Genomic DNA, 25,094 nt, shown 5'->3' on the forward strand with positions numbered 1-25,094 from the left:
TCTGCTCGCAGAGGCCTCTCCTTTCCCATCAGTAGCTCAGCACAAGGAGTTAAAGGAGCTCAAGCCTTAGGCCACAAGAGCTGACCGCGAGGAAACTTTGGGAGCAAACTAATGCTGCTAAAACGGACCCAGCTGAATCCAGCACACAATCACAGAATCCAAGAGTCCTTCAGCTTGGAAAAGACCTCCAAGCTCACTGAGTCTTGTGCAGCCCCTCCCCAACCACCTGCAGGGACTGGATGATGCTTTGCACAAGCACCAAAAGGAATGTTGTGAAAGCCATGGCCTGCAGGAGGACACAGAGAAGGGCTTGGTTGGGGCTGGGAAGGAGGGAGCTGGCGCTGGGGGAGCGGGGATGGAGCCTCGGGGATGTGGCGCAGCAAGGACAGGGGCCCAGGCAGCTGGCAGGCGGCAAGGCCTCACCCCCTGCCCCAGCAGCAGCACCGGGCCCTGCCCAAGGCGCCCCTGCCAGGGGCTGGGCCCTGCAGGCAGGGGCAGAACCCACTCCCTGGGGCGGCCTTGCTGCCCTGGCCCTCGTCCGGCCCAGCCTCTCCCTGTGTGCGTGCTCCCCACAGCACAGGCTGCACTGGGCAGCATCCCCTGATGGGCCCTGCCGAGCTGCCCCACGGGGACACTTCCCTTTTATGTCACAGGTGCCACAGCCTGTCCCAGCCAGCCCTGCCCATTGTCCCCACCCCGGCTCAGTGACTCACAGTGGCCCCTGGCAACCAAAGAACCAAAGCCCCACACCCCCAGAGTGCAGCCCTACCCATGTGCAAGGGGCCCCCAAAGGGTTCCCTGCACAAAGCAGCCCCTCCAAACCCTTGTCAGATAGAAAACTGGGGGACGTGACCCTTGGATGCTTTTAGTACAGAGATACAAGCTTTTCTTGAATAATGGAGGGGGGCACTTTTTAATTATTAATATTTACAGTTATCCATTTGGGGACAGGATGTCCTACAGGCTAATGTGGTGTCACATTTGGAGTGAAAAGTACTTTTCAAAGAAACCCAGGGTGCATGAGTGATGCAGAGGAAGCTGCCAAGTCACCCAATGTGAAGCTCAACACTGCTTTGCAACAGCACTGCCCTTTCACACACATCTTTGGCAAAGACAAAGATGTCAGGGTTTAGTTTCTAAATCAGTAACACTTGACAAGACCTCTTTATGAACTGACAGCAAAAGAACTTAGGAGCAACTTAGGGTTGGCAAGAAGAGAAGGGCTGATGGGTATGTCATGAACACTGACAGCTGGATGGTCGTGGAGCTGACCAAGGACTGCCAGATACAAAAGACATCACCTGCTGGACTTGGCCCAAACACCAGCCCCCTCCTCTCCCTTCTCAACCACTCAACCACAACCTGCACACACCCACACCTGCCAGGGCCAACTGGCTGTTTCTCTTCTCTTTTCTGCCTGGGGGCGAAGGAAGGACAGGGAGGGCATTTGCCTTCGGGCCAGAGGGAAGGGGAAGGAGATCCCCCCAAATCCATCCCTGGCAGGATGGGGGCTGGAGGAGACATTGGGGGACCCCCAAGAATATTTTCGAGGGGAAGAAAGGATGGGGGCACCCACAGGGGGTTGGGGGGGGGGAAGGGACCCAGGAATCTCGTGGTGGGACACTGGGGAGTTCCCAGTAGTTTCTTGGGGGGGTGGACCCCCAGCAGTCCGGGGTGGAAAAATGGACGGAGGAATCCGCCGTAAAGAGTTGGTGACACCCAAAAGACTCTCGGAGGGGGTCGGGAGGGGCCCTGGAGTCCTGAAGAGTGTTTGGGGGTCCCCAGGAGGGAGTCTGGGGGTCTGAGGTGGTCCCAGGAGATTTTCAAGGGTTAAGGGGATGCACAGGAGATTTGGGGGACGAGGGGGAAAGGCGGAGGGTCCCCAGGAGTCTTGGGGGGGATCTGGGCGGTTCCCGAGAGTCTTGGGGGAGATTCGTAGGGGTCACCAGGAGCCCCCGGACCCCCTGAACTCACCCCACACCACCATGGCTTCGTTGGGGCCGCACGTGAAAAACAGCGCAGCGGGGGGAGACCCTGGGGCCGGGATCGATCGGGACCAATCGGTTTCAATCCCGATCCTCCCCTCCCCCGCCATCACCGCCCCGCTCCCAGCAGCCCCCGTGGAAGTTTCGACGTTCTATTGGGTGACTCACCGGCACAAGGACAGGGGCCCAGTAGAATTTGGCAATGACGTCATTCCAGCAGAACCGTTCTATTGGCTGCGACCCACAAGGGAGCCCCAAAACCTGTTCATGGCTTGGGGGGAAAGGACAGCCGGCACGGCTGGGAACGGGGGTGCAGAGGGTGTTCAAGTGCCCAGGAAAGGGGCAAAAAACTTTCCCCTCTCCCTCCCAGTGCCCCCTCAGCCCATCCCAGTGTCTCCCCTCTCTCCCAGCGCCCCCTCAGCCCATCCCAGTCTCTCCCCTGCTCTCCCAGTGCCCCCATCCATCGAGGTCCCAGCCCAGCCCTGCCCCCTGCTCTGCTCCGGCCTGGATTTCTCCCCCGCTGGGGCAGCTGAGGTGGTTCCAGGGCGGGCGGGACCTTTCGGGGCAGGGGGTGGCTCCTGACATGCTGCTGGAACCGCCCCTGTCTGGGCGGGCCCGTCAACCTGGGGCACCTCCTCACCCGAGCCTGGGGGACGGGCCGGCAACTGGGAGGGGTTTTGGGAAGGAATGGGGAGGCTGAGAAGGGCTTGGAGGTCGTGGAGGTAACTGGGAAGGGGTTTGGGGGTGTTTGGGGGTTTGGGAGGGAGGTTGGGGAGATTGGGGCAGCTGTGAGGGGTTTTGGGGAATCGTCGGGGATGTGGGAAGGACCTGGGAGAGAGTTTGGGGGCATACTCAAGGGGAAGGGGGCAACTAGGAGAGGGTTTGAAAGGTCCTGGGAGGGCTGGAGGTAACTGGGAGGGGTTTGGGGGCATCTTGTGGGTTTTTGTGGGTCTGGGAGGCAGTCTGGGGGCCTCGGAGGGTTTAAGGGGAAGTTGGGAGTGTCCTGTGGGACCGGGATGGGATTTGAGGGTTCCTGGAGGAGCTGGGAGGGCTTTATGCCTTTATACTGCGGGCATTGTCTAGTATTGATGGGGGTAATCCGTGAGTTGACTGTTTCATAATCATCCAAATTTTAACAAGACTTTTAAGGTGGTCAACCTCAGTTTGAAGCAACTCATTTTTAGCAACAAATTTATCCGATTTTTCTCCTGTTTCCCTCTCAAAGGCTAACGATGACTTCAACACCACATTTTCTGATTTCAAAACAGTAGACTCAACATCAGAAATCCATTCATGACTTCCCTGTCACCACTCCATCCGAATGTCTGTGCACTCACTGTGGCCTGAGAGAAACCTGCCTGTTTGCAGCGCACTGACTGGGCAACTTTTCTTTTTGCAGGTGGAAAAGGGCAGATAAAGAAAAAACAGATGGGTCCAGCAGAAGTGATGCTGTTTCTGTCAAAAGCAGAGCAGAGACCGAAAGCACTTTAGGAAGTTGCTTACAGAAGCACTTGTGCATTCCAAGTTCCAGCTCAGGAGTCTCAGTGACTTGTCCAACATGGGAGCTCCTTTTCCATTTCTCAACCCCCAGATTCCTCAGGAGTAGGAAACTGAAAACACTGACTCAGAAAAGCTCCATTCCTTCCTAATAATTGTGCTTTGTCCTTCCCATTTGACAGTGCTCTTGGAAATGTGCTGGTGTGATCTGGATCTGGGAGCAGCCCTGACCTCCCACAGCCCTGACCACACACACCTCATCCAACGGCAGGAAGAACCTGCCTGGCTCCTGCTGGGGTTCTCACCACCCACCGACAGCTTCTCCCTGCAGAGGGGTGGGCAACTACCCAGGCAGGATGAGACCTGACCCCAGCAGGCAGCAAAGTCCCTGCCCTGGCACAAAGAAGCCCGGAGCACAGGGACCCTGCTCTGCAGGACAACCCCGGGCATCCCTGGCTGCACCCCCACCTTCCCACCCCGCAGCCATCCCTGGGAGAAGGAGTCCACCTGCGCTGTCCCTCTGACGGTGCTGCAGGGAAGGCCTACCCTGGAGAACATCCTCCTCCGGCACAACAGAGAAACTGGGAGAGTCCTGACAGATGTGCAAGGCTGTGGGATGTGGTAGCTTTAGGAGATTCCTCCAGGAACACAAGCGACATTGCCCTGCACCTGTAGACTCACTCTGCAGAGGAGTGTGAAGTTGTGTCCCCAAGTTGTGTCTCAGCTGAACACCTGCCATCTTTCTGCTGCCTTTAACCTCCCTTTGCCTTTCTTCTCTTCTCTTCTCTCGTGCCTACAGGCAGTGCCCTCGGCCCTGCTGGGCTGTGCAGAGGAGCTGCTCCTGGGCAGAGCTGTCTCTCTGCAGTGCTGCCCGCTTGCCAGGATTTCCCTGTGTGCCAGGAGCCCGGCCCAGCTGAGCAGCACAGCAAGAGCCAAAGGCAGCCCTTTCTCTGCCCCTCTGGGTTCCCCACAGGTGTCCCTGGGGCTCCAGGGGAACCTGCTGTGGAACAGACTGAAGGAAACAATGATGTTCCCTCTTCTCACCTCTTCAGTGACACTTCTTTCCAGCAGTGACACTTCTTTCCAGCAGTGACATTTCTCCTCTTAGAAAATTACCAGGGTATGATGATCACCTTTTCTAGTTTCATCACTACACAGGACACCAGGAGGGTGACAGTAAAGGATCTGGTAACTCCCTGGCACACCGGGGGTTTTCCTGGAGTCACACAGAGAAATGTGTCAGGACTCTGAGAGGTGTCCAACCCTGAGCTGGACTGATGCACACACGGGGGTGTTCAGAGACACGAGTCCTTCCCTGGCACACACACAGGCAGTTCATTGCAGCAGGGGCAGTGTCTCCCTGGGCTCCTGCTACCACTCCCAGAGCCTGGAGCCACCTCAGCCCTGTAATGCTCCCACCCTGCCCACTCCTACACTTCAGATGAACATTGGGGTTTTCTAGTCACTGGAACTGCCCAGACCAGCCCCTCCCTGGTCCCCCCATCTCCCTGCCCCGCCCCAGCCCAGCAGAGCAACACAGTCGTTTCTGGTCGTGCAGCAAGAAAGGGAGGCAATAGAGGACAGGGAGAGTGACTGCATGTCTGGACTGCTCAGGAGATCATCAGCTCAGGCGGCAGCTCCTGCAGCCCCAGGGTCAGACCTGCTTCCCAGTGGCCCAGGCAGCTGCTGCCACGTGGGCACAAGCTCTGCTGCCCAGGAGGGTCCTGTAGTGAAGGGTTTTGCAGATGGCCACGTAGTGGTCATAGGACATGATGGAGAGAAGGGCAAGCTCCGCTGTGATCAAGAAGAAAAGCAAAAAACACCTGTGCAGCTCATCGTGAGTAGGACATGCCCCTGGTGTTCCAGAGGGAATTGGCCATGGCTTTGGGGAGAGTGGTGCAGATGCAGCCCGGGTGTGTGAGGGAGAGGTGGAGCAGGAAGAAGTCCCTGGGGGGTGTGCAGGTGGTGGTGGCAGGCTACGGCGCTGAGGATGAGGCCGTTGCCCAGGAGGGCAGCCAGGGAGATGCCCAGGAAGAAGCAGAAGTGCAAGAGCTGCAGCCAGGAGGAGGAAGTGGGGGATGGAGCTGCTGTTGGACATGAGCTTCCTCCAGGCATCAGGAAATGTCCAAGGAGGAAAAGGCAGTGAAAACTTTGGGACAGGTTTCCTAGATCAAACCCATGAATTCCTCTGAGCATCTACCCTCATCCCAAGTATCTGCAGTCACACATATATAGATTCTGGACTGTAGAAGACAGGCTTAGCATGACTTTAAGATGATTTCTTCTCAATTTTTTGATTTATTTTTCTACTGCCAGGTCTGAGAGGGGCATCGTGGAACCAAAGGAACCCTGAGACATTTCAGAATCCCGCATGTGTTGGGTCTGTCTGAGCTGGAGCTCATTTTCTCACTGCAGGCGTCACAGTGCTGTGCTTTGCATTGGGAGCTACAAAGGGGTTAATCACACCAGTGCTTTGGCAACTGCTGAGCAGGGCTGGTGCAGCATCTGCATTGTCATCTTCGTCCCCTGAATCGGGGGCAAGATCATGGGAGGCGATACAGACAGGTCAGTTGAGCCAAATGGACCAAAGGGACATTGCAGAATATATGGCGTCAGCTCAGCTACAAGAGCTCAGGAAAGGAACAGGAAAGGGGGAAAATCCATTTTTTTACAATACATGCCTTCTGAACGGCTTCTCTGTGTGGTGAAGCCCTGCTTCCCATGAAGTGACCAGGTATCGCTGCTGACAGGAAGTAGAGAGAAAAACTTTTTTTTCCCTCTTCACTTATGCATGCGCAAACTTTGGCTTTTGCTTTAGTAAAGTGCCTGATCTCAAGGTAGAAATAATTTTCCATCTTATTCTGTCTCTTCTGTCTGGCTGGGAAGGGCAGCAATAGAGCAGCTTGGTGGGCACCTGGCATCCAGGTAAGGTCAACCCACTGCAACATTGTAGGGTCTCATGGAACCAAAGGACTGCTGGGAGACTGGGGGAACTCACGGAATCAAGTGGCCGTCGTGGCACTGCCCTGCATCATAGAAGCAAATGTTCCCTGGGAAACGACAGAAACCAGGGACTTAAGGGACATCATTGGGATGTGCGGGACCTCATGGAATTAAACAAACCGTGGGATATCTTTGGAACTTCATGGAATCAAAGGGATAAAACAAAAGAATTAAACCCCATGACCAGAAACCATTGGATCAAACATTTCTTTAATATGCCAGCTGGGGATTCATGGGGGTATTCTGCCATGCATGAATCAAAGAATCAGTATAAATTTCGGAGTATAAATACAGTGATACTTGAAAGACCCTTCCCTTCACAAGCAGTCCTAAATTCTCTTATGATTTTAGGGTCAAATCGCCTCTTGGATTTTTTTCGTGGAGCAAGACTGCCATCTAGCGTCCATTTCTTCTGGGAGGGGCAGTCATTTTCACAGAGTGGTCTTCTCCCTTAGCAGGCCTCGTAGCATCTCTGATTGATCTATCCGACCCCTAACCCCTAAACTAAATGCTTTAGGACCAGCTAAGACGTGTCTTAGAACTTCCCATTTGCTTAAACAATGTATAATTGACTTTCCTCTTAACAGAACAATCTCTTATTAAACAAGTTTTCTGAGGCCTGTAAGCTAATTTCTTGAAGATGGGCATATGATACACTCTCTATTAGTTTCCATGTATCATCTACATTCTCTCTCCTACAACTAATTGTAGTCTTAAAAGAAAAGAAAAGACTGCTACCATGCCAAGAAAGCAAACCCCTTTGTTGATTAGGATTTTTATCTAAGAAAAACTTCTGATTTATGAAGCCATTAAGGATGGAGATCCTCTCTCATTTCAGTGCCATTGTGACAATATGGGGCCTCATGTAACACATGGAACACAGAACACTGCACATTCCCAAGCAATCAAGGGGCCATTGTAACACTCCAGGGCCTCCTGGAAGACGGAGGCCCCGCAGAGAGACCTCAAATCAGAGGTTTGGGCAATCCTCAACCAGAGGAAGTTCAACAAGGGGAAGTGCCAGATTCTGTTCCTGTGATGGGACAACCCCGAATGTCCGGACAGACTGGGAATGATATTCTGCATAGCAGCGCTGGAAAATGGCCTCTGGGGTCCTGGTGGATGGCCAGTTGGCCAAGAGTCAGTGGTGCTCTAGCGGGGGCTCACTGCTCGGTCACAGGAGGGTTTTCAGACACACGAGTCCTTCGCTTGCACACAGACACAGACAGTTCATGGCAGCAGGGGCAGTATCTCCGGGGTTTCCTGCTGCCACGCCAGGAGCCTGGATGCACCTAAGCCCTTGTGGGGTGCCACCTACTCTGCCACTATCTGAGATACCCCACCGCCTGAGAGACGGAAACGCGGAGCTCTGTCCAAGAGAAGCACATCCCAGAGCTGCACGCATGGGTTTTGCCAGGATTTAGAACCGTAAATGCAATGTGAAACCGAGACACTCTTTGTCCCACATAACTTCAAGGTCTCCCCCGGAGGTTGATGGCAATTGTTCTTGCTCAGGGTCATCTCCCCACACCAACAGCAGGGGTGTGCTCAAGACTTGTCTGTGCAATGCAAACAGATACACCCTGTCTAGTTCTTCCGGTCTCTCCAAGGAAGGCAAAAGAATCTCTGTGTGACGGGTGAGTTGTGGTTCTATTGTGAGTGACAAGAGTGGATGGCAGGTCTGTGATGAATGCCCTGAGGAGATGACCTGGGGTTTCCAGTGCACATGGCAATAGATCACACCCTGTTTTGGTGGTCATTTATGTCCTACGGAGGTGACAGAGATGGGAAAGAGAATGAAATTTTTGAATGTGCCTCTGAGTGCCCCTCAACCTGCTGCAAATGTGCAGATTCCAGTACATCCAGTTCAGGTGTGAGAGGCTGTTCCCTGGTCCTCTGAGCAAGAAGAGCTGGACGAGGGACACAGCAGAACTCGCTTACTGAGCCTGCATCTCCATGAATCCCAAAGCAAGTGCGAGGGGTTATGCCACGTCCGAGTTTTCTCGGGGGAAGGTGTTTCTCCCATGCACTGCCTCCCCGTGGCACTGGTGCCACAGCCCCCGACAAAACCACAAGTGGTCTTTGTCCCTAACAAAAGTGCTCCTGCTGCTATCCGGGATGTTCCACTGGAAAGGCCAGGAGAGGTTGAGTCCGGAGGGCACTGAGCCCGGAGGGATGTTCTGCCTCTCGTGCCCCTCGACCATTCTCGCAAGCCCAGCCCGGCCCCGCCGGTTCTACGGTGCAGAACACGGACCGCTGCCGCGCTGCCACCACTCTCTCCTGGCCTCCGCCTCCAGCCAGCACCCGAGGAGAGCCCGAGAGGCGCCGGCGCCTGTCCCAGCCCCGGGGCGGATTTGTCGGAGGAGGAGAGGGGAGGAGGGAGAGGAAGGCAGAGGAGGCGGAGGCGACCCACTAGGAGCAGAGAGTCGGGGCTCGCGGGGGCAGCGGGGCGCCGGGAAGCGGATCGGCGGCTGCGGCGTTGTCGGGGAACAGTGGCCGGAGACCGTATCCATTCCTACCGGCAACTCCCGGGTCACAGCCTCGATCTCCTCGTACGCGCTGCTAAATTGTCCAGAGAGCTGTGGACGCCAACGGTGTGGCTGTTGGTGACGGGAGACGGTCTTTCCGCCGTCCTCTGGCTCTCCGGACCCCATCATGGGAAGCGGTTCTGTATTCATAGGCCCTGGCGGACACGGACTCATTGACACTGTCGTCTTCAGAGATTTCTGGGGATTCTCTTAGAAACAAAACTCGGTTAATTGGTTCTACGGCAGAGTAAATTAGCACCCTTATGAAAACATGGCTTTTCATTCCTACACAGAGCGCAGGCTTGCGACAGAATGCCTGAGTGCAAAGTGATTTATACAGCACAGGGCAGTGCAAATCTGGGCATCCTGCAGTAAGTTGTCATGTGTGTCCCTACCTTCTCTTGAGGCATCGTCTCCTGGTTACTTTGATCCACTCCAGGTAGGAACCGCGATTGACTGGTTCATGAAGATCTTTCTCTTTGGATAGGAGGAGGGGTTCTTGCCTTGCCTGGAGTGTGGAAAAAACAGAGAGTAAGGGTCCGCAAGATTTGGAGTGTCACTCGTCAAGGATCTGAACACTACATCTCGGACGTGTTCTGAAGTAGCTGTGAAGGCAGACAGTGCGAAAGGAGGGAGGTGCAACCAAGCCAGACCAAGCGTTAGAGGTGGTGAGAGAGGAAAGCAAAGCAGTAAGAAAGGAGAGACCTCCAACCATGTGGTCCTGGCCTCAGGAAGGGTGGTTGCAGGACCATCCTTCATTAGCCTCTCAGTAAAAATGCAGAATTCTCAGCTTCCTTTAAATGTGTTATCTCTCCACTGATATTTAAGATGGTAGAAAATTTTCAGCAGCACACAGGCATAAGGAGGGTGAACTCGATAATGCTCTTCCACCTGGGAAGCATGTGAAAGCCTCTGTTTCCTGTGGTGAGATGGGTGCCTGGGATCCCTCTGGACTTGTTTTAGGGAAGGGGCTGGGTGTAAGGGTCTCCATCTGCCAAGCCCCCAGACCTTCAACTGCCCTGGGTGGGCCAGGGCTCTCCTAGCCACACCAGTCGCAAGCAGCACTCTGGTAGTTGCCCCATGTGCTCCCTGCATGTGCGTCAGGGTCTTCATCCTGTTCACTGCTCATCCCTCAGTACATTCCCTAGGCCATATGCTCTCCTTGCCATCACTGGAGCTGGGATATCCAGCAGCCCTGCTGGAGCCACGTTCCTCTCAGACTTTGCGTTTTCGCAGAAGAGAAAGGCAAATCTAGAGACACTGGGCTGCTGCCCAGCAGGGCTCATCTCCCTTTCCCGGGGAGCTGGGAGAGAGGTATTCTTCCCAGGCAGATGAAGAAGGACAGGGGAAAAGACACAGAAGCGGAGGAGACACGTGTTCTCCGAGGAAGCTGCAAGCAGCCCAGAGAGCTGAGGACAGCACGGGAAGATGTGAAAGGCGCAGAAGGGTAGAAGCCGGGAGCTCCCAAAAGCACATCAGCGGGTGTGCAGCAGAGCAGGTGATTGTAACTGGGGATGGGAGGACTGCACTGCGAGCTGACCGGGAACAATCTCTGCTCATGAGTGAGACCCCAGAGCCAGGCAATGCTCAGAATGCCATCGGCTGGGGGAGCCAGACGGGCTGTTGCTTGGGGAGGGAGAAACCCAAAGAGAGCATTTGAGGTACTGAAAGTACAGTTCATTTCTCGACCCTCCTGCTTCCTTTGCTCCCCCTCTAAGAGATTCGTTTCTGGCAGCTCTCTTCTCTCGGCACAGGGTGGATATTTCTGACACTCTCGGCAAACAGGCACGTTCGTCTCAGCATGAATTTTGGCTACCTCGTCGTCACTTTCTACCTGGTACACCTCCTCTCTATATCCCAGCTTTTCATAAATGCATTCTTTTTCCTCCCAGGAAATAGTCAACTGCCTTTTCAGGCCCCGTGGGGGAATACAACTGAATAGAGAAACATCGCTGCAGATCATGTACTTGCTGTCCTTCATGTGTTCACTCCAGGCGATCTTACTTCTCTAAAGAAATAAAGAGGGAAAGAAGTGAAAGCTCAGGCCTCCTTCTCTCTCTGCTCGCCACTTCAACTTCACTATCCCTCTCCGTCTGTCCTCTCCTCCACATGCTGCCACCAAAAGATATCTCGGCTCTCTCTACAGTCACACATTTCTCCATTTCTAAAGAAAATCAGGAGATCATTCCAAAGCTGCTCCCGGTCTATCAAACTCTCATCTCACTAAGTTTATTAATGCATCCCTTTCAACCTGTAGGCTGCCTCTGGCACGACTTCCAGTTTTCCCCGGCTGGCAACATATTCAAATCTCTCTGTTTGCAGTGGGCCATGGCTTACGGGGGCTGCGATACACCGGGAGACCGATCGACGTCTGTCGGGAGCGGAGCTGTCAGCAGGAGCATTTCTGCTGGAGACAAATAGCACCTTAGTTTTAGACTTGGGCTGTGGCACCAGTTCTACGCTGAAGTAGTGCATGGGTGAAGCACCTGCCCATGAGAAATCATGGCATGGCATCTCCCAGCCGCTTTGGACCAATCAGATACAGTCTCCGTGATGAGATCGCAGTTGTGTCACTTCTCCTGCTCAGAAGACTAAGGAACACCTGAAATATGTATGCTTGTCCTGAAAATAGAGAGCTCTAACTATTTGGGCAACCTGGAGAAAACTGGAGGTCGTGCCAGTGGCAGCCTGGAAGCAGAATCTGACGCATTATTAAGTTTAGTGAGATGAGGATTTGATAGGCCAGGGCTAAATTCAGTGTTCTAGCACTGGTGCCTCTTACTCTGCGCTGTGCTTTTTACGTCACTTGGCACCCAGGTACTCAAGCCTGTTCTCTTTGTATGGCTGAAAACCCTGTTTTAATAGAAGCGCTAATACCCAACTCGTCTCCATGACGGTGCCCGGAGAGCCAGAGGATGGTGAAAAGACCATCACCCGTCACCCACAGCCGCCCCGTTGGCGCCCGCAGCTCTCTGGACCATTTAGCACCGAGAAACTCGGGGCTGTGACCCGGGAGCTGCCGGTAGGAATGGATAAATTCACCGTTTCATATGTTGGCGTGTGAGCACTTGGTGATTTCACTGCTCCCGTTGGTCTCTACCAATGGGTCCTGCTGCACCTGGGCTCTACCTGCAAACACGGGCAGGGAGCTGAAGAAAAACCGTCAGAAGTGGTTTTGCACTGGATGTTTTTGCCCAAAACAAAGGGCACAGCAGCAGTCAAGCCAGTACGGAGAAGAATTTTAAGAGGATATAAAGGTGTGTAGTAGTTGAAATGTCCATTAATATTTGCTGGAGAGAGGTGAGCGGAAAAGAGAAGTGGATTGGTGAAGTCACAGAAGAATGGAAAGCTGCGGGATTAAGCCAAGCGAAGAGAGGAAGAAAAGTAGGAAAGGGGAAGGACGGACTGCACGAATTCACTGAAGGACAGAGAGTAAAGCAAGGAAAGAAAAACGGCTCGACAAAGAAAAAAGCGATGAGTGTTCCCAGGGAATACTTTATGGACCAGAGGGAGGGAGGGCTGGGAAGATAGTTCGGGAGAAGAGCTTTGTGAAGAACCTACCAGACAGGAGGGCAACCTCGAGGAATATGCACGTCCACCCCAGGGGGCTGCCCCGGCCCCTACGGTCTCCGGCCGCCAGCCCTGCGCACAGATCAAAACCGCGGTCAGCGCCACCAGCCCCGCTCTCCGACAACGCCGCAGCCGCCGATCCGCTTCCCGGCGCCCCGCTGCCCCCGCGAGCCGCGACTCTCTGCTCCTAACGGGTCGCCTCCACCTCCTCTGCCTTCCTCTCCCTCCTCCCCTGTCCTCCTCCGACAAATCCGCCCCTGGGCTGGGACAGGCGCCGGCGCCTCTCGGGCTCTCCTCGGGTGCTGGTTGGAGGCGGAGGCCAGGCGACAGCGGCGGCAGCGCGGCGGCGGTCCATGCTCTGCACCGTAGAACCGGCGGGGCCGGACTGGGTGGCAGGGATGGTGTTTGGTATCGAGGATCTTCAGACTGACAGACCATTTGCTTCTTACACCGCCATCGTCTCTTCCCTCACATCTCTCTTTTGGCACGTAGAGACTCCTGAATTGTCCTCCAGGGTAAGCGCTTGCCGGAATGGTCGAGGGGTACGAGAGGCAGAACATCCCTCCGGGTTCAACCTCTCCTGGCCGTTCCCGTGGAACATCCAGGATAGCAGCAGGAGCACTTTTGCTAGGGACAAAGACCACTTGTGGTTTTGTCGGGGGCTGTGGCACCAGTGCCACGGGGAGGCAGTGCATGGGAGAAACACCTTCCCCTGAGAAAACTCGGACGTGGTGTAACCCCTCGCACTTGCTTTGGGATTCATAGAGATGCAGGCTCAGTAAGCGAGTTCTGCTGTGTCCCTCGTCCAGCTCTTCTTGTTCAGAGGACCAGGGAACAGTCTCTCACACCTGAACTGGATGTACTGGAATCTGCACATTTGCAGCAGGTTGAGGGGCACTCAGAGGCACATTCAAAAATTTCATTCTCTTTCCCATCTCTGTCACCTCCGTAGGACATAAATGACCACCAAAACAGGGTGTGCACTGGAAAACCCAGGTCATCTCAGGGCATTCATCACAGACCTGCCATCCGCTCTTGACACTCACAATAGAACCACAACTCACCCGTCACACAGAGATTCTTTTGCCTTCCTTGGAGAGACCGGAAGAACTAGACAGGGTGTATCTGTTTGCATTGCACAGACAAGTCTTGAGCACACCCCTGCTGTTGGTGTGGGGAGATGACCCTGAGCAAGAACAATTGCCATCAACCTCCGGGGGAGACCTTGAAGTTATGTGGGACAAAGAGTGTCTCGGTTTCACATTGCATTTACGGTTCTAAATCCTGGCAAAACCCATGCGTGCAGCTCTGGGATGTGCTTCTCTTGGACAGAGCTCCGCGTTTCCGTCTCTCAGGCGGTGGGGCATCTCAGATAGTGGCAGAGTAGGTGGCACCCCACAAGGGCTTAGGTGCATCCAGGCTCCTGGCGTGGCAGCAGGAAACCCCGGAGATACTGCCCCTGCTGCCATGAACTGTCTGTGTCTGTGTGCAAGCGAAGGACTCGTGTGTCTGAAAACCCTCCTGTGACCGAGTAGTGAGCCCCCGCTAGAGCACCACTGACTCTTGGCCAACTGGCCATCCACCAGGACCCCAGAGGCCATTTTCCAGCGCTGCTATGCAGAATATCATTCCCAGTCTGTCCGGACATTCGGGGTTGTCCCATCACAGGAACAGAATCTGGCACTTCCCCTTGTTGAACTTCCTCTGGTTGAGGATTGCCCAAACCTCTGATTTGAGGTCTCTCCGTCTTCCAGGAGGCCCTGGAGTGTTACAATGGTCCCTTGATTGCTTGGGAATGTGCAGTGTTCTGTGTTCCATGTGTTCCATGAGGCCCCATATTGTCACATTGGCACTGAAATGAGAGAGGATCTCCATCCTTAATGGCTTCGTAAATCAGAAGTTTTTCTTAGATAAAAATCCTAATCAACAAAGGGGTTTGCTTTCTTGGCATGGTAGCAGTCTTTTCTTTTCTTTTAAGACTACAATTAGTTGTAGGAGAGAGAATGTAGATGATACATGGAAACTAATAGAGAGTGTATCATATGCCCATCTTCAAGAAATTAGCTTACAGGCCTCAGAAAACTTGTTTAATAAGAGATTGTTCTGTTAAGAAGAAAGTCTTACATTGTTTAAGCAAATGGGAAGTTCTAAGACACGTCTTAGTTGGTCCTAAAGCATTTAGTTTAGGGGTTAGGGGTCGGATAGATCAATCAGAGATGCTACGAGGCCTGCTAAGGGAGAAGACCACTCTGTGAAAATGACTACCCCTCCCAGAAGAAATGGACGCTAGATGGCAGTCTTGCTCCACGAATAAAATCCAAGAGGCGATTTGACCCTAAAATCATAAGAGAATTTTGGACTGCTTGTGAAGGGGAGGGTCTTTCAAGTATCACTGTATTTATACTCTGAAATTTATACTGATTCTTTGATTCAATCAGAGATACTACGAGGCCTGCTAAGGGAGAAGACCACTCTGTGAAAATGACTGCCCCTCCCAGAAGAAATGGACGCTAGATGGCAGTCTTGCTCCACGAATAAAATCCAAGAGGCGATTTGACCCTAAAATCATAAGAGAATTTTGGACTGCTTGTGAAGGGGAGGGTCTTTCAAGTATCACTGTATTTATACTCTGAAATTTATACTGATTCTTTGATTCATGCATGGCAGAGTACCCCCATGAATCCCCAACTGGCATATTAAAGAAATGTTCGATCCAATGGTTTCTGGTCATGGGGATTAATTCTTTTGTTTTATCCCTTTGATTCCATGAAGTTCCAAAGATATCCCACGGTTTGTTTAATTCCATGAGGTCCCGCACATCCCAATGATGTCCCTTAAGTCCCTGGTTTCTGTAGTTTCCCAGGGAACATTTACTTCTATGATGTAGGGCAGTGCCACGACGGCCACTTGATTCCGTGAGTTCCCCCAGTCTCCCAGCAGTCCTTTGGTTCCATGAGACCCTACAATGTTGCAGTGGGTTGACCTTACCTGGATGCCAGGTGCCCACCAAGCTGCTCTATTACTGCCCTTCCCAGCCAGACAGAAGAGACAGAATAAGATGGAAAATTATTTCTACCTTGAGATCAGGCACTTTACTAAAGCAAAAGCCAAAGTTTGCGCATGCATAAGTGAAGAGGGAAAAAAAAGATTTTCTCTCTACTTCCTGTCAGCAGCGATACCTGGTCACTTCATGGGAAGCAGGGCTTCACCACACAGAGAAGCCGCTCAGAAGGCATGTATTGTAAAAAAATGGATTTTCCCCCTTTCCTGTTCCTTTCCTGAGCTCTTGTAGCTGAGCTGACGCCATATATTCTGCAATGTCCCTTTGGTCCATTTGGCTCAACTGACCTGTCTGTATCGCCTCCCATGATCTTGCCCCCGATTCAGGGGATGAAGCCGACAATGCAGATGCTGCACCAGCCCTGCTCAGCAGTTGCCAAAGCACTGGTGTGATTAACCCCTTTGTAGCTCCCAAGGCAAAGCACAGCACTGTGACGCCTGCAGTGAGAAAATGAACTCCAGCTCAGACAGACCCAACACATGTGGGATTCTGAAATGTCTCAGGGTTCCTTTGGTTCCACGATGCCCCTCTCAGACCTGGCAGTAGAAAAATAAATCAAAAAATTGAGAAGAAATCATCTTAAAGTCATGCTAAGCCTGTCTTCTACAGTCCAGAATCTATATATGTGTGACTGCAGATACTTGGGATGAGGGTAGATGCTCAGAGGAATTCATGGGTTTGATCTAGGAAACCTGTCCCAAAGTTTTCACTGCCTTTTCCTCCTTGGACATTTCCTGATGCCCGGAGGAAGCTCATGTCCAACAGCAGCTCCATCCCCCACTTCCTCCTCCTGGCTGCAGCTCTTGCACTTCTGCTTCTTCCTGGACATCTCCCTGGCTGCCCTCCTGGGCAACGGCCTCATCCTCAGCGCCGTAGCCTGCCACCACCACCTGCACACCCCCCAGGGACTTCTTCCTGCTCCACCTCTCCCTCACACACCCGGGCTGCATCTGCACCACTCTCCCCAAAGCCATGGCCAATTCCCTCTGGAACACCAGGGGCATGTCCTACTCACGATGAGCTGCACAGGTGTTTTTTGCTTTTCTTCTTGATCACAGCGGAGTTTGCCCTTCTCACCATCATGTCCTATGACCGCTACGTGGCCATCTGCAAAGTCCTTCACTACAGGACCCTCCTGGGCAGCAGAGCTTGTGCCCACGTGGCAGCAGCTGCCTGGGCCACTGGGAAGCAGGTCTGGCCCTGGGGCTGCAGGAGCTGCCGCCTGAGCTGATGATCTCCTGAGCAGTCCAGACATGCAGTCACTCTCCCTGTCCTCTATTGCCTCCCTTTCTTGCTGCAGGACCAGAAACGACGGTGCTGCTCTGCTGGGCTGGGGCGGGGCAGGGAGATGGGGGGACCAGGGAGGGGCTGGTCTGGGCAGTTCCAGTGACTAGAAAACCCCAATGTTCATCTGAAGTGTAGGAGTGGGCAGGGTGGGAGCATTACAGGGCTGAGGTGGCTCCAGGCTCTGGGAGTGGTAGCAGGAGCCCAGGGAGACACTGCCCCTGCTGCAATGAACTGCCTGTGTGTGTGCCAGGGAAGGACTCGTGTCTCTGAACACCCCCGTGTGTGCATCAGTCCAGCTCAGGGTTGGACACCTCTCAGAGCCCTGACACATTTCTCTGTGTGACTCCAGGAAAACCCCCACTGTGCCAGGGAGTTACCAGATCCTTTACTGTCACCCTCCTGGTGTCCTGTGTAATGATGAAACTAGAAAAGGTGATCATCATACCCTGGTAATTTTCTAAGAGGAGAAATGTCACTGCTGGAAAGAAGTGTCACTGAAGAGGTGAGAAGAGGGAACATCATTGTTTCCTTCAGTCTGTTCCACAGCAGGTTTCCCTGGAGCCCCAGGGACACCTGCGGGGAACCCAGAGGGGCAGAGAAAGGGCTGCCTTTGGCTCTTGCTGTGCTACTCAGCTGGGCCGGGCTCCTGGCACACAGGGAAATCCTGGCAAGCGGGCAGCACTGCAGAGAGACAGCTCTGCCCAGGAGCAGCTCCTCTGCACAGCCCAGCAGGGTCGAGGGCACTGCCTGTAGGCATGAGAGAAGAGAAGAAAGGGAAAGGGAGGTTAAAGGCAGCAGAAAGATGGGAGGTGTTCAGCTGAGACACAACTTGGGGACACAACTTCACACTCTCTGCAGAGTGAGTCTACAGGTGCAGGGCAATGTCGCTTGTGTTCCTGGAGGAATCTCCTAAAGCTACCACATCCCACAGCCTTGCACATCTGTCAGGACTCTCCCAGTTTCTCTGTTGCGCCGGAGGAGGATGTTCTCCAGGGCAGGCCTTCCCTGCAGCACCGTCAGAGGGACAGCGCAGGTGGGCTCCTTCTCCCAGGGATGACTGCGGGGTGGGAAGGTGGGGGTGCAGCCAGGGATGCCCGGGGCTGTCCTGCAGAGCAGGGTCCCTGTGCTCCGGGCTTCTTTGTGCCAGGGCAGGGACTTTGCTGCCTGCTGGGGTCAGGTCTCATCCTGCCTGGGTAGTTGCCCACCCCTCTGCAGGGAGAAGTTGTCGGTGGGTGGTGAGAACCTCAGCAGGAGCCAGGCAGGTTCTTCCTGCCGTTGGATGAGGTGTGTGTGGTCAGGGCTGTGGGAGGTCAGGGCTGCTCCCAGATCCAGATCACACCAGCACATTTCCAAGAGCACTGTCAAATGGGAAGGACAAAGCACAATTATTAGGAAGGAATGGAGCTTTTCTGAGTCAGTGTTTTCAGTTTCCTACTCCTGAGGAATCTGGGGGTTGAGAAATGGAAAAGGAGCTCCCATGTTGGACAAGTCACTGAGACTCCTGAGCTGTAACTTGGAATGCACAAGTGCTTCTGTAAGCAACTTCCTAAAGTGCTTTCGGCCTCTGCTCTGCTTTTGACAGAAGCAGCATCACTTCTGCTGGACCCATCTGTTTTTTCTTTATCTGCCCTTTTCCACCTGCAAAAAGAAAAGTTGCCCAGTCAGTGCGCTGCAAACAGGCAGGTTTCTCTCAGGCCACAGTGAGTGCACAGACATTCGGATGGAGTGGTGACAGGGAAGTCATGAATGGATTTCTGATGTTGAGTCTACTGTTTTGAAATCAGAAAATGTAGTGTTGAAGTCATCGTTAGCCTTTGAGAGGGAAACAGGAGAAAAATCGGATAAATTTGTTGCTAAAAATGAGCTGCTTCAAACTGAGGTTGACCACCTTCAAAGTCTTGTTAAAATTTGGATGATTATGAAACAGTCAACTCACGGATTACCCCCATCAATACTAGACAATGCCCGCAGTATAAAGCCATAAAGCCCTCCCAGCCCCTCCAGGAACCCTCAAATCCCATCCCGGTCCCACAGGACACTCCCAACTTCCCCTTAAACCCTCCGAGGTCCCCAGACTGCCTCCCAGACCCACAAAACCCCACAAGATGCCCCCAAACCCCTCCCAGTTACCTCCAGCCCTCCCAGGACCTTTCAAACCCTCTCCTAGTTGCCCCCTTCCCCTTGAGTATGCCCCCAAACTCTCTCCCAGTTCCTTCCCACATCCCCGACGATTCCCCAAAACCCCTCACAGCTGCCCCAATCTCCCCAACCTCCCTCCCAAACCCCCAAACTCCCCCAAACACCTTCCCAGTTACCTCCACGACCTCCAAGCCCTTCTCAGCCTCCCCATTCCTTCCCAAAGCCCCTCCCAGTTGCCGGCCCGTCCCCCAGGCTCGGGTGAGGAGGTGCCCCAGGCTGACGGGCCCGCCCAGACAGGGGCGGTTCCAGCAGCATGTCAGGAGCCACCCCCTGCCCCGAAAGCTCCCGCCCGCCCTGGAGCCACCTCAGCTGCCCCTGCAGGGGAGAAATCCAGGCCGGAGCAGAGCAGGGGGCAGGGTCGGGCTGGGACCTCGATGGACGGGGGCACTGGGAGAGCAGGGGAGAGACCAGGATGGGCTGAGGGGGTACTGGGAGAGAGGGGAGACACTGGGATGGGCTGAGGGGGCACTGGGAGGGAGAGGGGAAAGTTTTTTACCCCTTTCCTGGGCACTTGAACACCCTCTGCACCCCCGATCCTGGCCGTGCCGGCTGTCCTTCCCCCCCAAGCCATGAACAGGTTTTGGGGCTCCCTTGTGGGTCGCAGCCAATAGAACGGCTCTGCTGGAATGACATTGCCAAATTCTGCTGGGCCCCTGTCCTTGTGCCAGTGAGTCACCCAATAGAACGTCGAAACTTCCGCGGGGGCTGCCGGGAGCGGGGCGGTGATGGCGGGGGAGGGGAGGATCGGGATTGAACCCGATTGGTCCTGATCGATCCCGGCCCCAGGGTCTCCCCCCGCCGCGCTGTTTTTCACGTGCGGCCCCAACGAAGCCATGGTGGTGTGGGGTGAGTTCAGGGGGTCCGGGGGCTCCTGGTGACCCCTCCGAATCTCCCCCAAGACTCTCGGGAACCGCCCAGATCCCCCCCAAGACTCCTGGGGACCCCCCGCCTTTCCCCCTCCTCCCCCAAATCTCCTGTGCATCCCCTTAACCCTTGAAAATCTTCTGGGACCACCTCAGACCCCCAGACTCCCTCCTGGGGACCCCCAAACACTCTTCAGGACTCCGGGGCCCCTCTCGACCCCCTCCTAGAGTCTTTTGGGTGTCACCAACCCTTTATGGCAGATTCCTCGGTCCATTTTTCCACCCCGGACTGCTGGGGGTCCACCACCCCAAGAAACTACTGGGAACTCCCCAGTGTCCCACCACGAGATTCCTGGGTCCCTCCCCCCCCCAACCCCCGGTGGGTGCCCCCATCCTTTCTTCCCCTCAAAAATATTCTTGGGGGTCCCCCAATGTCTCCTCCAGCCCCCATCCTGCCAGGGATGGATTTGGGGGGATCTCCTTCCCCTTCCCTCTGGCCCGAAGGCAAATGCCCTCGCTGTCCTTCTTCCTTCGCCCCCAGGCAGAAAAGAGAAGAGAAACAGCCAGTTGGCCCTGGCAGGTGTGGGTGTGTGCAGGCTGTGGTTGAGTGGTTGAGAAGGGAGAGGAGGGGGCTGGTGTTTGGGCCAAGTCCAGCAGGTGATGTCTTTGGTGTCTGGCAGTCCTTGGTCGGCTCCACGACCATCCAGCTGTCAGTGTTCATGACATACCCATCAGCCCTTCTCTTCTTGGCTCCTACACTTGCCAACCCTAAGCTGCTCCTAAGTTCTCTTGCTGTCAGTTCATAAAGAGGTCTTGTCAAGTGTTACTGATTTAGAAACTAAACCCTGACATCTTTGTCTTTGCCAAAGATGTGTGTGAAAGGGCAGTGCTGTTGCAAAGCAGTGTTGAGCTTCACAATGGGTGACTTGGCAGCTTCCTCTGCATCACCCATGCACCCTGGGTTTCTTTGAAAAGTACTTTTCACTCCAAATGTGACACCACATTAGCCTGTATCCTGTCCCCAAATGGATAACTGTAAATATTAATAATTAAAAAGTGCCCCCCTCCATTATTCAAGAAAAGCTTGTATCTCTGTACTAAAAGCATCCAAGGGTCACGTCCCCCAGTTTTCTATCTGGCACATGGGTAGGGCTGCACTCTGGGGGTGTGGGGCTTTGGTTCTTTGGTTGCCAGGGGCCACTGTGAGTCACTGAGCCGGGGTGGGGACAATGGGCAGGGCTGGCTGGGACAGGCTGTGGCACCTGTGACATAAAAGGGAAGTGTCCCCATGGGGCAGCTCGGCAGGGCCCATCAGGGGATGCTGCCCAGTGCAGCCTGTGCTGTGGGGAGCACGCACACAGGGAGAGGCTGGGCCGGACGAGGGCCAGGGCAGCAAGGCCACCCCAGGGAGTGGGTTCTGCCCCTGCCTGCAGGGCCCAGCCCCTGGCAGGAGCGCCTTGGGCAGGGCCCGGTGCTGCTGCTGGGGCAGGGGGTGAGGCCTTGCCGCCTGCCAGCTGCCTGGGCCCCTGTCCTTGCTGCACCACATCCCCGAGGCTCCATCCCCGCTCCCCCAGCGCCAGCTCCCTCCTTCCCAGCCCCAACCAAGCCCTTCTCTGTGTCCTCCTGCAGGCCATGGCTTTCACAACATTCCTTTTGGTGCTTGTGCAAAGCATCATCCAGTCCCTGCAGGCGGTCGGGGAGGGGCTGCCCAAGACTCAGTGAGCTTGGAGGTCTTTTCCAAGCTGAAGGACTCTTGGATTCTGTGATTGTGTGCTGGATTCAGCAGGGTCCGTGTTAGCAGCATTAGTTTGCTCCCAAAGTTTCCTCGCTGTCAGCTCTTGTGGCCTAAGGCTTGAGCTCCTTTAACTCCTTGTGCTGAGCTACTGATGGGAAAGGAGAGGCCTCTGCGAGCAGATTCCTGGTGTTCCCTGTAGAACAGTGAGGGAGAAGGTGTAGTCAAGTGGGAAGAGGAGTACTGTTTGTGTGTGGCCTCCTATGTGGCCTTGGCGCCTTTGAGGGGCTTGAAGGAGAAAAGAGCTTTGTTAAAGTGAGAAGTGAAATAGTGTGTTGGCTGTTCTCTCTGCAGGGAGAAGCTGTCGGTGGGGGAGGGGTCACAGAGTGGGGGAGAGGCTGTAAAGTGGGGAAGGGGCCACAGAGTGGGAGAGGGGTCACAGAATGGGGGAGGGGTCACAGAGTGGGGGAGGAGCCACAGAGTGGGGGAGGGGCCATAAAGTGGGGGAAGGGTCTGAGAGTGGGGGAGGGGCCATAAAGTGGATGAGGGACCATAGAGTGGGGGAGGGGTCAGAGAGTGGGGGAGGGGCCATGAAGTGGGAGAGGGGTCACAGAGTGGAGTAGGGGCTACAGAATGGGGTAGGGGCCACAGAATGGGGAAGGGACCATAAAGTGTGGGAGGGGCCACGGGGTGGGGGAGGGGTGACAGCCTGGACTCGGGGGGTCAGGGCAGTGACCTCGGGGAGGGGGAGGGGTCAGGGCATGGGGTAGGGGTCTCACCTGATCCCGGGGCTATCGGGGCCATGGCGGGGCCGAACCTGGTGGGGACACCCAAGTTTTTCCCAAATTTCCCCTCATTTTTCCCAGTTTTTCATCCATTTCTCCCAAATTTCCCACTCTTTCCCCAATTTTCCCCCCATTTCCCCCATTTTTCCCAAATTTCCCCATTTTTCTCAATTTTTCCCCATTTTTTTTCCAAATTCCTTCCATTGTTCCCAAATTTCCCCCATTTTTCCCATTTTCCCCAAATTTCCCCCCATTTTTCCCAACTTTCCCCAATTTTTCATCCAATTTTACCCAAATTCCCCCATTTTTTTCTCAATTCACCCCATTTTCCCCAAATTTCCCCATTTTCCCCAAATTCCACCATTTTTTCCCATTTTTTTCCTAAATTTCCCCTAATTTTTCCCAATTATCCCCCATTTTTCCTGATTTTTCACCTGTTTTCCCCAAATTTCTTACTTTTTTCCCAGTTTTCCCTCCATTTCCCCTCAAAATCCCCCATTTCCCCAAATTTCTGACTTTTTCCCCAAAATTTCCCCCATTTTTCCACATTTTCCCGGATTTTCCCCCAGTTTTCCTAAATTTCCCCCCATTTTCCCCCATTTTTATCAATTTTCCCCATTTTTATCAATTTTCCCCAAATTTCCCACTTTTTTCTCAAATTTTCCCCCATTTTCCCCAAAATTCCTGTTTTTTTCCCCCCATTTTTTCCCACTGGGGAAATTTGGGAAATTTGGAAAACTGGGGACCCAAAAATCCAAGAAAATGTGGGGAAATGGGGGAAAAATGTGGGGGAAATCTGGAGAAAAATCTGTGAAAATGTGGGAAAAATGGGGGGAAAATCAGGAAAATGGTGAAAAATCTGGGAAAATGTGGGCAAATGGGGAAATTGTGGAAAATTCTGGGAAAAATGTGAGAAAAATCCGGGGAACTGGGGAAAAATGGGGGAAAATGTGGGAAATTCTGGGGAAAATGGGGGGAAAATATGGGAAAATATAGAAAAATGAGGAAAAAAAGGGGGAAAATGGGGAAAAATGTGTGAAAATCTGGGAAAATGTGGGAAAAATGGGGGGAAATCTGGGAAAATGGGGAAAAATTGGGAAAAAACTGGGAAAATGGGGAAAATTGGGAAAAACCCTGGGAAATTCTGGGGAAAATGGGAGAAAATCTGGGAAAAATGTGGAAAAAATGGGGGGGAAAGGGGAAAAACTGGGAAAAATCTGGGAAAATAGGGAAAAAATGGGGGGAAAATGGGGAATATTCTGGGAAAATCTGGAAATATGGGGAAAAAAATCTGAGAAAAATGGGGAAAAATCTGGGAAAAATGGGGGAAAATGAGGAAAAATCTGGGAAAATGTGGAAAAAATGTGGGAAAAATCATGGAAAATGGGGGGAAATTGGGAAAAAATCCAGGGAAATGTGGGAAAAAAAGGGGGGAAATCTGGGAAAATGGGGAAAATAATTGGGAAAAAATCTGGGAAAAAATGGGAAAACTGAGGAAAAATCTGGGGAAATAGGGAGAAAATCTGGGAAAATGTGGGAAAAAATTTGGGAAAATGTGGGAAAATGGGGAAAAATCCGAGAAAATGGGGGTGAAATGGGGAAAAATCTGGGGAAAATGGGGAAAAATCTGGGAAAATGTGAAAGAATTGGGAAAAACTGTGGGAAAATGGGGGAAATGAGGAGAAATCCGTGAAAATGGGGGAAAATGAAGAAAAATGTGTGAAAATGGGAAAAAATGGGAAAAAATCTGGAAAAATGGGGAAAATCGGGAAAAATCAAGAAAAATGGGGGAAAATCTGAGAAAATGTGGGAAAAATGGGAAAAAATGTGGGAAAAATCTGGGAAAATGTGGGAAATTCTGGGAAAAGTGGAGGAAAACTCTGGGAAAAATCCGGGAAAATGGGGAAAAAATGGAGGAAAAATCTGGGAAAATCTGGGAGAAATCTGGAAAAATGGGGACCACCTGGGGGGAAATGCTGGAAATTCTGGGGAAAATGGGGGGAAATGGAGAAAAATGGGAAAAAATCCCAGAAAATGGGGAAAAATGGGGAAAGATTTAAAAAAATGGGAAAAAATCTTGGGAAAATGTGGGAAAAATGGGGAAAAATCTGGGAAAATCTGGGAAAATGTGGAAAAAATGGGAGAAAATCCAGGAAATGGGTGAAAAATGGGGAAAGATAAAGAAATTTTGGAAAAATGGGGAAAATATGGGAAAATCTGGGAAAAATCCAGGAAAATGGGGGAAGAAATCTGGGCAAATCTTGGAAAAATGTGATAAAAAATCGGGGAAAATGTGGAAAAAATGGGAAAAAAAATCTGGGAAAATCTGGAGAAAAATGTGTGAAAATCTGGGAAAATGTGGGAAAAATGTGGAAAAAATGGGGAAAAATCTGGGAAAATGGGGGGAAAATCTGGGAAAATCTGGAAAAAATGGGGAAAAATCTGGGAAAATAGGGGAAAAATGGGAAAAAATCTGGGAAAATGTAGGAAAATTGGGAAAAATCTGGAAAATGGGGGGAAACGGGGAAAAATTCAGGAAAATGTGGAAAAATGGGGGAAAATCTGGGAAAAATGGGGAAAATGG

The 25,094-nt window shown here is 53.0% G+C and overlaps 1 protein-coding gene across 1 annotated transcript in view; it reads left to right on the forward strand.

The window, feature by feature from the left end:
* The first annotated feature begins 241 nt into the window (after positions 1-241).
* LOC127479171 (translation initiation factor IF-2-like) overlaps positions 242-25,094 on the forward strand; it is an 87,970-nt gene continuing 63,117 nt past the window's right edge. Inside the window, exon 1 of the mRNA XM_051805804.1 lies at positions 242-653. Within this exon, the coding sequence (XP_051661764.1) occupies positions 243-653 (411 nt within the window). The 5' untranslated portion in view covers position 242. The remainder of the gene's footprint in view (positions 654-25,094) is intronic.

The sequence above is a fragment of the Manacus candei genome, unplaced genomic scaffold, assembly GCF_025592945.1.
Source record: "Manacus candei isolate 608988 ecotype Guabito, Panama unplaced genomic scaffold, ASM2559294v1 h1tg000065l, whole genome shotgun sequence".
NCBI lineage: Eukaryota > Metazoa > Chordata > Aves > Passeriformes > Pipridae > Manacus > Manacus candei.